The 14,125-nt window shown below is 36.3% G+C and overlaps 1 protein-coding gene across 2 annotated transcripts; it reads right to left on the reverse strand.

Annotated features, from left to right (window-relative positions):
- Positions 1 to 1,531: 1,531 nt before the first annotated feature.
- On the reverse strand, positions 1,532 to 11,820 carry LOC110806035 (uncharacterized). 2 transcript variants are annotated; one of them, XR_008927839.1, is made up of 5 exons: positions 11,513 to 11,807; positions 8,456 to 9,293; positions 7,982 to 8,076; positions 6,600 to 6,766; positions 1,943 to 2,084 (listed from the first exon to the last, which is right to left on the reverse strand). XR_008927839.1 is itself a non-coding variant. In XM_022011674.2 (4 exons), exons 1-4 carry the CDS (start codon positions 11,689 to 11,691, stop codon positions 1,877 to 1,879), a joined length of 1,392 nt encoding a protein of 463 aa, XP_021867366.2. In that variant the 5' UTR covers positions 11,692 to 11,820; the 3' UTR covers positions 1,532 to 1,876. The 2 variants fall into 2 exon arrangements, 1 of the variants encoding a protein (XP_021867366.2); XM_022011674.2 differs by lacking the exon at positions 7,982 to 8,076 and having other exon boundaries at positions 1,532 to 2,084; positions 11,513 to 11,820.
- Positions 11,821 to 14,125: the final 2,305 nt, after the last annotated feature.

Raw genomic sequence — 14,125 nt, forward strand, 5'->3', positions numbered from 1 at the left:
GGGGTTGCAAGCCCACATTTTATTTGGTTGAATTAAACTAAACTTAATGTACTACTTGAAATTGAAATAAAGTCCAAAAAACCTTACTCCGTACCAAAAATAGGAAAAAAGAAAGTAAAGAAAAACAAAGTAATTCACAAGACTAGCTATTTTAAAGTAATGATCACTATCGTAGTTTGAAGAGTATTAGCAATGAATATCACGTTATAGAATTTTAGATAAAGAAATCTTTTTCGGTTTATAATAGAGTTTTATTTTCTTTAAACCTATGATATTTGGATTTCATATCATAATAAAATTCTACTTGCATTAAACCTATATTTTTTCTGGTTATAAATATACGAGAGTATTATAAAACTATGCTCCTCTTTTATAAATAAGTGCTATATTATATTTGTTTTTCCTTTCACCCATAGTTATTATGATTTGATTACTCCGTACGTTTATGTTTCAGAAATATTTCATTGATGCGAGCCATTAATTCAAGCAGAAACGATTGAAAAATAAAAGTACGTGTTTCAAGAAAAATAAAAAGAGATAATTAAAGACTTGATAAAAGATAATAAGAGATAAATTTTGATTAAGTTTCAGAAATATTTCGTTGATTCGAGCCATTAATTCAAGCAGAAACGATTGAAAAATAAAAGTACGTGTTTCAAGAAAAATAAAAAGAGATAATTAAAGACTAATTAATTATAAAAAATAAAAAAAAAAATCAATATTCTAACTATCATTTAAAGGTGAAAAAAAAAATCTCATAAAAAAATGAATTTAAATGTAGTTATGTTTATTTGTATTCTTAACCGATTGCATTAAAGAGGGTTCCTACGCCTTAGCTCAAATAATAATATAGGTTTCGAGATTTACAAACAGTTAAGTTTCGTTGAACTTCTACTCAATCAGACCATCCTAATCTGAACATGTCAGAAATTATTGTAGTCTGAACTTCTCAAGATGATATTTGATTGAATCACAACTCGATCAGGCTTAGCAACATGGCCATTGATTGTCTATTTAACATTGCCTCTAGTCATGCTCATGACAATATTCAAGGCGATCAGATTGAAAAGCTATCTGCGACATCTTATTGTTTCTTGATTTTACCTCTGTAGTTAAGCTCGTAATATATGGTCGGCCGTCTACATATCGTTAAATAAGCAGATTTTGTTCTTCAGTAATAATATTTGGTCCTTGTTATTCATCAACTACTAGTGAATCATGTTGATGAAACAGAAAGATCCAGAGAAAGTGAAAACCTGTAGTTTTAGTCACTGAAGTGTACCAGTTAAAAAGTCACTTTAAAATGAGTAATTACCATTTGAAGTTTGAATTTTTATTTTCTCAAAAATAAAGTATTTAGCAACAGACATGAAGTTTCTTCAATTTCATGAAATCGTGAGCAGTAGAATTTTACACATCGAAAAACTTGAGCCATTTATAGTGTCGGAAAGCTTGAATGGGCAAAATCTGTGATGGGTGTATACAAAAATCGCGAACAAAAGAAATCAAAAGTCTAGAGAAAGAAACCACGGAAAGAGAACAATGGTATCAGTAAACTTTTGATAGGGATACTTCCATAGTCTCAAAGAACATTGAAAAACATACGCACAAGGCGGCTATTGATTCTAGACTACATGATGATTATTATCTCTAAAGTTCCGCAATACAGAATTTTCAGTCTCTTGTTAGACTATACAGTACTTCAAGTCAAGTGATCTCATGCAGAGTACAAATGGAATCTCCTACCTCTGTTGGCGTTGGCGTTCAAGAATCTGGCACTAGAGTTCGTGCCCACATATTTGATCATCACTAGAGTGTTGATGTGAATATTCATGAAGATGGTATCCATGAACATGATTTGACAAGTTGTAGATTTCTAGTCACCAACAAGCGCCCGAGGTCTATGCTCAAGACTGAATAGAGACATCCCAGTTTGGGAGACGGCTCTCACAAATCCCATGTTGGCCGTCAAAGTTGGAGCACCCAAGTAATCTCCAGTCCCAAAAGCAACTTTATTCTTCAACGCTAGCTTCCTCGTCACTGGGAGAGACATCATGCGTGGTGAAGGAGTATCAGGGACAATCCTGTTAACATCCATTACCATCGATCAATCAAATTGCAATAAACATCAAACAGAGTGACTCATGAGATGTCTAAATCACAGAGAGGAAGAGTTCAGTTACAAACTTATCGAATAAAAATTTAACCAAATCCATATACCGAATACATTCACCTAAATCCTTTAAAACTAATCTTAACTAACTTATCTGACATTATTAGATCTGGTATAAAAGCTATGTGAACTCATTTTAACTAAATCAAACTTATTTACTTCCTCCATTCTCTTTTTAGTTTCAATGTTTTTATTTTGGGCCGTTTCTTTTTATTTTTGGCAACTTTATCCACTTGACTTTACCAAACTATCCTCATCCATATTCAATAACCCACTTTTTTCCGCTAATTATATCCATAAATGGGCGCATGAATACCTACCCACTTGCATTTGCAAAAATAAGGGTGAACAACAGAGTAAGTATAATGGAAAAGCTACCGGATGGGGAGTAAGTGAAGAGTTAAAATTCAATTACACCATTTTTTTTGTAGTAGTACTCCCTCCGTCCCTTTTTTATTGCCCGTATTCTTTTTCGGGGTGTCCCCTTGAGTTTGCCCCTTACCTTAAATGGTAAGTTTCGCCCTTGCCCTCTCTCTATCTCTCTACTCATCAGCCCACTTTACCAATCCATGTGTACAATTTACACCCAAATCTACAAAAGACCCGAAGGTGGCGTCACCCATGTACAAAAGGAGGGCTAAGGATAAAAAGGCTCATACCCACAGAGCAATTTACCTACATAATCAAGTATCATCAAGAGACGCTCAGAAACTAAAACTTGACTCCAGCTATACAAAAGCTTCATAAATGGGACTTGAAGCCTTGACAAGTAGAAGCAAAACCCTAAAAAATTCATTGGCTTATTTTTTCCCAAGTGCACCACCAAATTGCCAACAAGATCATCTTCCACACTTCAAAAAGCCAGTTTTTGTAGTCCTTTTTCAGGCAACAAGAACATAATTCGCAGAACAAGGTTGGACCCAACTCAACCCAAACAAAGCTACGGGTTAGAGTCAAAGAGAAAGAAGCCTAGGACAAAAGATGAGCTGAAGAGTAACAGAATTTCTTGCTTAAGGCATAAACTGAGTAATAAAAGTCCCTTTTATAAATAACATCCTTAGTTGATATTCTACTTAATCGCCCCCCAAGCGAAAAAATAAGCTTACGGAGGAGCTTTTATCTTCCAAATATTGAAGGCAGTGAAATTCATCATTATCATTATCATTACCCCATTGCCTAAAAGAAGCTCCCGCAAGAAGCGGGGTAAGGGGGGTCGGGTGTACGCAACCTTACCCCTGCAATTGCAAAGAGGTTGTTTCCAATTGACCCAAAAGCGATAACGGGACGACAACGGGACGACCATCTTCTACTTCATGGAAAGGAAGCGAATAGGTTTTAAGAGCCATTTTGATTTAGTCCATCACATCCCACAGCCAAAAGAACAAATGAATCTTTGGCTCCATCGGAAATGGACCGGAAAGGCAGGGAAATTCATGGGCAAATTTTTTCAACATGCATAAGCTCTTACAGATAAAGAAAAGGAGCAAAACTGCAAGAGCAATCTTAATACGCAGCCAAATCATCATCATTCCCCTCCAAAGAGACCTCCTGAACAAAAAGTCATTCCAAATTTCTGAAGAAAAATCTTCTTTCCAATTGTTACAAAGTCTCGAAAAGGTAACATTGGAATATTTCTGGTCACATTCCATACTAACACCTCAGGAATTGTGGCGTCTTGTTTCAAGGAAAATTGGAGCGTATTTGAAAATTGAGCTTTTAGCGGTTAATTTAGTTAAACTAATGTTGAAATTATGGAGAACAAAGTTCTTTCTTAGCTCACAATTGTGGATCTCGACATCTCCATCTATCAAAATGCCCGAATAACCTATTCACCCCCACCCATCCCTGCTGTTGTTGACTTCATAGAGGAATTTAAGTAAGCTAAGCCTTAAATTGATTCCCAATGTAGCTAGAATGTCGAAGTTTTTTCCTATCTAATTTTCCTGACCTGAACCCTAAAACAATCACTAACCATAACAAAGACGAAGTAAATAAATGATAGTATATGTGCTACAAGAAACAACATTATTTGAATCACACTACTATCAATAGAAGTAAAATCAACATTTATATACAAAGTAATAAATTTCTTAGCTTATTAAAAATAAATCTTACTCTCTTCATTTTAATGCTATAAAATTATCTATCAAGTTTAGATATTTATGGTGTGTTTTTACAGAGGCATATGGAGGGAAAGGTGGCAAGAGAAAGTGACCGAGGGATTCATCTTCTCTTGTTTGGATATTACTTGAGGGAGAGGCAAGGGAAGAGAGTTGGAGGGATCCATTTCCTCCCCGTTAGAAAGATTTAGAAGGAAGAGGGAAGCTCACATTTTCCCTCCCCTCACCTCTCTTTCTTTTCCTCTACCCTTCCCTCCCCTCCCTTTCCTTGCATAATAGCTATCCAAACATAGTCTTAATAGTAACGGTAGGTGGGTATAAGCCATTTAACATATGGAGGAAAAACAAATACCACAACTGAAAAATACTTACTCATGTGTACATGGTCATGCTTTCAGACATAAAAAACAGACATTAAAAAGGGAGGGAAAGAAAACAGAGCTTTTCTAATATGCATGAGCGGCGACCTCCCAAAACACATCATCATTCAACTAATAACGGATTGATGTGATGAACAAAACACATTATATATTAGTAGTTTATGGGGGGCGAGCCAAAAAAGTAAATGAGCTGCAAAGCTGGAACATGGGACCAAGCCTCTTGTTCTTCTGAGAGAATAACAGCAATTGCAGAAGCCCATAGAGAGATTTGTATCCCCAGGGAGCGAATAAAATAAAATAAAAAAAGACCCGCAGAAGCAAAGCATAAAATGCAACATCAAAGACATTATAGGACCCAAAACTAACCAGACATATAATCTGTAAGAACATTAACTGTGACTAAGAGATAGGCTAATCTTTAAGCTTTGTAACCAATCTAAATTCCTTCATACCAAACTACATTGTCCCTGCATCCAGCTGTCTTTTCCATAGTTGGGTAAAAGCACACACTATCCAGCACATATTCACAAGACATGCAATTTTCCAATCATATCAACAGCTTAGTTTTAAAAAGCGCGAAGCGCATTGAAGCGCACAAGGGCCCTGGAGCTTAAGCGCAAAGCGAAAGCGCACGCTTTTCGTAGGCGAAGCGCACCCGGAAAGAAATAATAAAATTTCAAAAGTTCAGAACATATGGAGAAAATATGGAAAGAAAAGATGAAAAAAATAGAGAAATCAAAACGATGAAAGAAAAATTCAGAATCCGACAGGAGAAATCCGGCGAGAAGGCTAGAGAAATCCGGCTACGGGAGAATATTTTTCGCTTTTTTAAAAAAAGAAATCACGTGATACTTTGAAAAAGAAGATTAGAGTCACGTGGCTTTATTTTTTATTAAAAAGAAGGGTCTGAAGTTCCTAGACTACAAGAAGCGCAAAAGCGCTAGGAAGCGCAGAAGCGCCGAAGCGCTAGGAAACGCGCGGCTTCTTGTATGTCGCTGGGATTCGGTTGGTGGAAGCGTTTTGGTGTGAGCTTCTGAGCTTCCGAGCTTTAAGCGCAAAAAAGGGCGCTTTTTAAAACTAAGATCAACAGAAAACTGTTTTCCTCTTGTCGTCAATTATTTCATTCACTTCTCGTAGCAAAAATTAAAATTGTTCATCAAATCGTGCATTCAGCTTATGTCAAGTCTTGTACTCTGGAATCTGCTTGAACTCGTTCTTTAGGCACTAACTTCCTCCGGTCAACACCATTCTTTACTAAATGATACTCCCTCTATTCTTGAATGTTAGTCATGTTTTCTTATTGAGTTGTTTTTTATTATGTTAGACCTACTCGGTATCTTTCCTTTTTTTGGCCAATATTTATCCCCATTATTCCGTCATATCAAAATTGTAATTTCAATTTCATCAAAAGTGAATTCCCTTTGTAGCCTTAATCTTTTCACTCTCATACCCACATGGGTGAGCACATGGGTAAGACTCCTAAAGATACTTTGAAAACCAAATCTGAAAAACATAAATAGAAAGGAGAACAGACAGTTAAAGATGGATAAACAATCAATCGTTTAGAACTTCCAAAGGATTTCCTAAAAGTCGTTGACTGCCAACAAAACCCAAATAACAAATGTGAAAAATAACCATTTGAGCTCCATTTCCTATCTCGTTTTAAAAAAATGAAATTTAGGAAGAAAAAAAAAAGTAGTTCGAACAGATTAGGACTAGTGGACTACCAATTTAAACTCGCAAATAGTTACAGGGAAAAAAAATATTAAAATGGTAGGTTATGAAAAAAAAAGTTATGTGTTCATGAAGTAGATCAAAGTCATCAAACTAAAAAGCTAAAAAACTAAAGACTAACATAAGACCAACAAATTAACAATTAGTACACTGCTCAAGAGGGTAGAGAACAATGGTAAGTAAATAGCTTACTTGAGACGCTTGATTAATTGATTGGCTCTCATCTGCTCATAAGGGCCCCCAAACATAGAAAACAACTCCGTAAACTCTGAATGAACAGTTTTACATGCAATCCCCTTTTTGCCACACAATAATAATTTCAGTTCATCATGGATGGCATTCTCAATCTCAGACTGTGCCTGGGTAAGAAAAGATACGTTTTAAAGCGATTAGATAAAACTTTACCTGAAATATTTCTCTAGGTCTTTGATTCTATTAGCAATAAGGACTCGAAATGCATGGCTATGTTCAGAGCATAGCCCAGCACAGCTAGAAAAATAAATAACTAATATCCAAACAGAAAACAATTCAATTCTAAAAAGAGCTCCAAGTCTTGAAAATATACCCAAGTCCTACATGCTGAGTTTTGTTGACCTCATTTACAGATTCTGCAGAGAATTAACAGCCTATATTAATCTTAATAGGAAATATACATATTCTTCCTTCTATATTGAGCTTGATTTAACAATTTCTGACTATGGAGAAAGAATCAAACTATTAATTTTCATATTTTTATATTTTGATAAGTAGCAAAAGGATCAATTGTGAATATTAGGTGTTAAAATGATTTATAACTAAGTATAGTTGTCACCGTCTTGCCATTGCAAGATAAGCAAAATAAGCAATTCAAGTTCACCAGACAAAATATGATTCATAGAGAAAGCCATCTATGAATCAAACGCTAAGAGTCTAAGACCATTGTAAAGATTCCCATGCCAAAAAGTGGTTATCCTGTTACAGATGTTTTCAGTAAAAAAGTCTACTTACATAAGAATAAATTTTATAATATTTGAGAAGAAAAAGAAACACAGGGAGGGGGATCAAAAGTCTACCAAAATCTTGCAAAAAGGAACGAGGTACTCCATCAGACCATCACAACCTACATCAAAGAAGCGCATGCCAGAAGCCCCGTGGATGAGCCCAAAGGAAAGCTCATTTGTCTTAGAAGGAAGACAGGGATGACATCGAACACCCAAAATTCCTGTATTTCTGTTCCAATTTCCAACCAAAATACCCATAGAACAGTAGAAAGTGCCCTCCACCACAAAGTTTTGTGCCCGTGAACCCAAAAACTAAACAGTGCAAAACGGAGTCTACTCGGACAATGCTGAAATGCCTCTACCAACTTATCTTATAGTAATTGGACAATGAAGCATTAAACTAATTACATAGTGCAACAAAGAACGCTTAGAAACATTAAAGTATGAAATATTCAAATGGTTGAATAGCTTACAATCTCTGTTACTAGGACTCAATTAGAAATGTCTGACGAATACGATTTCAAGTGTTAGACACGGCCATTTTATGAAAATGATGCATGATTTGGTAAAAAATGAAGTGGCTAAGTGTCATACCAAGTTACCAACATCTGAGGACTGAGGGCCGGGTATCCGATAGAGGCGTTTGAGAGAAGTCTCAAAGTAACATAAAATACAATCATCAGCCATTCCTATAGAAGGAAAATGAGTCACTGTGGGTGATTTCATGATTTCATCAACTGAAAGCTACAGGCGCATACTTACCTTCATTCTTCTACACTTTTCATTTTAAAAGACTGCTTCAGAATTTCAATCTATACTATCCTACATGACTGCAAGAGAGGGAAAATAAGGGCAGAAAGCAGCAATGAGACGTAGATAGTTTATCCTCTGGACTAAAATGTTTTGAAGTGTTGGAAAGCAATCACTCAGCAAAAGGTGCAAAAATTATCAAATAAAACAACAAACTTATGAATGGATATGATCTGGTAATACATAAGCATGAAAGTTAGGAAGTTTATCCTCTCGAATTGAGCATTTTAATAAATAAAAAACGAAACATAACTATACCTGAAAAATCACAAACTCAGTGTTACTCTTAAAACGCTGCCTCAGTTCATTCTCCGATTTTGCCAAAAGCTTTTCTGAACCACCATTACTTATTCCCGATATAATAGCAACTAAGGCTGTTGTGTCAAAATTGACAACATCATTCTCTCCTGATAGATCTTCTCGTTTGCAAGATTCTAAACTTTTGACATCCAAAGGCCACTCTTTCATCATCTCAATTAGACAACAGAATGAAGATCCCAACCCCAACTCATAATTTGTCTCCGCAAGCTGAACACCGCTAGAACTGACCTCTTCCACATATTCAATGCGTTGACAAGGCTTTGCACATGGATCAACATCCATTATCAGACTACATGCGCGTTGATAAGATTTTCCAAGAACATTTACCCATTCACCTTCTAATGCATCAGAGAAAACAAACTCAAAATGTGAAAATTCTAAATCAAATTCTCTAAAACCAAAATTTGTCATTAGCCTCTCACAAATTGCAGCATCTAGTCCATTTGCGAAGAAGAGAACAATAGAGACAGGCTTCAGTGCCAGGGAAAACTGAGCAGCACGAACTATTTGCTCAATCCGCGTTTTCAGACCCTTATCTCTCCCTGAACTATCCCAAGTAATATACTTTGGGTTCCGATCAGATACAATAAACCAAGTTGGACTGTTATGAAGACTACAAACAATATCAATATGGACAGCTTCACATGGTGAATCGGTTTTCCCCCCATGGCTAGTTGTAGGTGACAAAGGGATTGGCTTGCACACACGTGACACCCCAACTATGTATGGCTGCTGAAGTATGTGAACAATTGCCTCAAAATAGCCAACATTACAGCTGCAAACAAAAAAAGTACAGATCTTCCAATTAAAGAAGACAACATGAAATCCTCTTCTCCAAAAGCTAGAAGTAAACCTTGTACAGCACATTTTTTAAAATAGATGGCGGAAAGCAAAAAAATACATGAAATTGATGTAAATGATGCCAAGTCAAGGCTTAGTATTGAGCTGATAAGATTTCAGAAAAAAACCTAATGGCCATTTTTCTCTAGTAACTTAACAAGCATAGTACCTATACACTTCCTCTATTCTTATTTAGTTGACACATTTCTTTAATCACGTTTGTCAATGCACTTTTTTTTTTGCGAAAGACAACCTAAGAGAAGTTTTCGGCATTGACTGAGCTTTTCGGGACATTGACTTGCACGTGAGCAGCACGTGTGGCTTAAGTTTGGCTAAAGACACTTATTTCCCGAGTCTTGAATTTTTAAACTTGAATTTTTTTCGATTTTTTTTCAACTTTAGGTTTTAAAGCTTAGAATTTTAGAGAAAAATTGGGTGTAGTTAGCAAAATAAAGTCACACGTGCTTTTCACGTGCAAGTCAACGGCCGAAAAAGCTCAGTCAATGCCGGAAACTTCCATTTGGTTGTCTTTCGCAAAAAAAATTACATTAAGGTGTGTTTTCACAAAAAAATTTACATTAAGGTATGTTTTCACAAAAAACTTATTTAAGCTCCTTTCTCACAAAATTTGGGTTATAAAAGGTCATTTGCCTATCTTTAATTATGAAAAAAGAAAAAAAAAAGTTGATATTTTGAAAATATTTATCAAGACGAATTTAACAAGATCTCACATGACTATATTTTACCTTACACATAAATAACAAAATCCGGTCAAAGGAGGGTGTGTGAACAGTGCGAAAGTCAAACTGTTTCAACTAATTAAGAACGGGGGAAGTTAGTTACAGCCTCAAAATATATACATACAAGAAATATTATACTTCAATGGTCGACAAATCGCCTGATTGGAAGTATTTTAGCTATGCAAACGAAGTATTGTAGTTTCCAGCACAAACAATATTTCAGCCTAGAGAGCCTAACCAAAATCATCATAGTACCTCTAGACCTCATCAAAAAGAACAAGAGGCTTCACATAATCTCACACGAGGAGCACGCTACCTAATGTAATCATTTGATTTTCCAGCAGAGAATTTACCGGCTAGAATCTATTGTAAACATACTGACTAACCCAGCTTCGGCACCAACTAGTCTAAGATCTACAGGCTTCTCAAGACCCGGCAGTCATTCGAACATTGAAATCTACTTGTGTCAAGAATACCAACAATTACATTTGTTAAGCTAACATCTGAGTCAGCCATCCAGATGCTGAGAAAATTCAATTGCACCGGTTTGGTTACAGCCAGAGGCCAGGGTCTTCTTAACAAAGACCATATCCCGCTTATGGCCCCCAACATGACATTAAATTCAGTATTGTCAACATCCTTCAAGACTTTAACAGAAAGAAAATCCCCACGGCTTCATTAATCTTCTTCAACACCCAAATAGAGAAATGAGAGGAGGATCTAAACTTCTAAAGTACCAGTCTAATCATAATGCTGGGATTCTCTCATCATGTTTCACTAACCCTTAGACTTGAAGAATGCTATTATCTACCTCTTTTGAAAAAAACATTTACATTAACATGATTACATGACAACCCATCACTTCTGCAACTTTTTTATAATAATTGGAGCAAATTACTACTGGGATTACCAAGTGACCAGAATAAACACATCATCAAACCCTTCTGTAGACAGAAACATACATGCATTGTTTACCCTGGTAGTTTCAGTTTTGCGTTTGTGGTAAATGTCCATGTGTAAAAATAGAAAACAATACAAAAAGACATTGGGAATATGTCTAAATGATTACTTCTATATTTGCTAAAAATTGTTTGTGCCGGAAACTCTCTTGTACTCCGTATTTTAGGAATTTCACAGTAATGCAAACATTGAGGTAGCTTACAAAATTCTCACTAAAAATAAGGCATTTCAGAAAATCTCCTCATTTTTCCATATATTTATCGGCATTACCCCTTAACTATTGTAAAATTGTACAACAAATCCCACCAAAAACTAATACTATTAATCAACATAAGGCTAAAGGCAGTGAAGTTGAATCAAATTTAAAGATATAGAACAAATAATTAACAAAAGGTAATAACAACAACAAAAAAAAATGATTCATCAAAATCAGTAAACAAGGAAAAGAGAGAACCTAAATGGTGAAGAAGATTTAGAAGTAGAGAGAGAAAGACGAGAAAGGAAATTGAGCTCAGAATTGACGAGACGAAGCAGAGTAGCCTTGCAAGAGGCCGTGATGTTAGAAAGTGGCAAACCCTGGATTCTGTCCAACGCTTCTTCGCATCTTCTGGTTGCCCATTCTCTCTCCTCCATTGATTTATTCCAAGCCTCCAACGAGAATTTCCTAATCAATATCAAGTGCCAAGTATTACGATGAACTCAAATATTAGGTGACCCCGTTGCAAAACCAGGTAATCGTTACAATCGGCAAAAGTTGTTGCATGCACAAATAGTATAATAAATTCGGATTTTTCATGAAATACCCCAAATTTTGGCGTAATTCAACGAATGCCCCCGACTTTCAGAAATTCATAAAATACCCTAGTTCAATACTTAATACACGAGATATCCTTATGACCGTTGGAAATTCTCATTGGGAACACAAAGGAAAAAGAGAGTGAAAAATAAGAGAGTCCCACATGGGAAAAACTCTTCATATTCTCCTTGTTTATTAATTGGGGAATGGGTGTAACTCTTGTTTAAGAAAGTGTGAGAGTGGTATAGGTGGACACATATCACGTGCGCCCGGCCGGGCTCGGGCCTTGGGCCTTGGGCTCTTGGGAATGCGGTTCGCGGGCGTGGGGTGGGTTTTGTGGGCCAACCCTATTCTTTTTTGGTAACTGGACCGTTTGGGTTAAGTCATTGTTACGGGAATCTGAATAGATTACGTAACCGTTGGATTAATTACGTCCGTTATATATTCAATGTTTCTGACCGTTTTTGGCTGTTACTTAAATCAAAATTTCCGTTTTTGGTTTGCTTTCCTTCTGATTACTTAAATCAGAATTTCGGATTCATTCAAACACACAGAAAATCATTCACACAAACAAATCGAAAACACATTCTTTCTCTCACACAAAATTGCTCTCGATTTTGGGCATATGTTCTGACTCCATCCGTCTTTGTGAGTGCACACAACGTCGGAGTTGCGCTAATCCTGGAGGACGACCGCATTCTGTTCTACTGCACCGGGAGGTAGTGCGGAATCGTCTTTTAGGACAGTGGGTGTCCACGACGCAACAATTGTTTTTCATTCAGTTCATCGAATCAGATAAGTTTGTTCTAATTTTTGGTTTAATCGTGACAATCTAAAAGACGATTATTATGGCTTTGACTTCAAAATTCATGATTCCTGACATGTCTAAGTTAGAACCTCTTGATGGCAAGAATTATAAACGTTGGGCTGTTAGGATGCGATTTTATTTAGAACAAATTGAGATTGCTAATGTGCTTGGTGATGTTGTCGAACCTGATGATGAAACTGAATTGCATGATTTTGAGTTGAAATTTGCTAAAGATGATAGGACATGTAAGGGCATGTTGCAGCATCATATGTCGAATGCATTGCTTGATATCTATATGGGGTTTGGTCATGCTAGGGATATTTGGGATGCATTAGAAAAGAAGTATGGAACTGATGATGCTGGTACTAAACGTTATTGTGTTAGTAAGTGGTTAGGCTTTCAAGTTCAAGATGATAAACCAATTATTGATTAGATTCATGCTTCTGAGAATATTTGCATTGCTATGGCTGCCGAGGGTTTGAGTATTTGTGATATAACTCTTGCTATTGTGTTAATTGAGAAACTGCCACCCTCTTGGAAAGATTTTCGTAATCAGTTAATGCATAAGAAAAAGGACCTTACCTTAGAGGAGCTTGTAGGTCACCTGAAAATTGAGGAGGAAAATCGTATTAAGGATAAGAGTCAATCTGTGTTTTCTGGTTCCGCTAAGGCTAACCTTGTAGAACCTAAGCCTAATGCATATTCTGATAAGTTTAAGGGAAAGGGCAGTCCTTTCAAGCCTCAAGGGAAACCAATGAAGTATAAGTTCAAGGGGAAATGTTTTGAATATGGGAAAACTGGTCACAAGTCTGTGGATTGCAGATCGAAGAAGAAGCCGGATCAGAACCAAGCCAATCTTGCTGAAGCTAATGAAGTTTCTGATCCTAACCATTTTATTGTTGTTGTTTCAGAAGCTAACTTGACAAGTAATGTTGCTGAATGGATCGTTGATACTAGAGCAACGAGACACATTTGCACCAACAAAGACATGTTCACTACTTACGAAAAAATTGATGGTGAAAATGTCTTCATGGGTAATTCATCTTCTGCAACCGTTCAAGGCAAAGGGAAGATCGTTCTCACTCTTACCTCTGGAAAACTTATTACTCTTACCAATGTGTTGCATGTTCCAGAAATGCGTAGGAACCTGATTTCTGGTAGCTTGCTAATGAAGGCTGGATTGAAGCTTTCATTTGATTATGATAGGCTTGTTATTACTCACGATGGGGAGTTTGTGGGAAAGGGTTTCTGTAATGGGGGTTTATTTACTTTTGATGTCAAACTTGAAATTATGAATAAGAATGCTAGTACTTCTTCTGTTTATATTGCTGAGTCTATTGATTTATGGCATGCAAGGTTGGGTCATCTCAACATTGTTTCAATTAAAAAGCTTAAACAACTTAACTTGATTCCCATTTTTTCTAAACCTGATTTTGCAAAATGTGAAGTATGTGTTGAGGCCA

The sequence above is a fragment of the Spinacia oleracea genome, chromosome 2, assembly GCF_020520425.1.
Source record: "Spinacia oleracea cultivar Varoflay chromosome 2, BTI_SOV_V1, whole genome shotgun sequence".
Lineage (NCBI taxonomy): Eukaryota > Viridiplantae > Streptophyta > Magnoliopsida > Caryophyllales > Amaranthaceae > Spinacia > Spinacia oleracea.

Bases quoted from the DNA above. Each gene is read 5' to 3' on its own strand.
- LOC110806035 (XM_022011674.2), bottom strand. From the start codon at position 11,691: ATGGAGGAGAGAGAATGGGCAACCAGAAGATGCGAAGAAGCGTTGGAC. The intron at 9,294-11,512 runs GTTCTCTCTTTT...TTTTGTTTGCAG, and splicing joins AAATCTTCTTCACCATTTAG to CTGTAATGTTGGCTATTTTG. The intron at 6,767-8,455 runs GTATAGTTATGT...TTTCTTACCCAG, and splicing joins CTGAGTTTGTGATTTTTCAG to GCACAGTCTGAGATTGAGAA.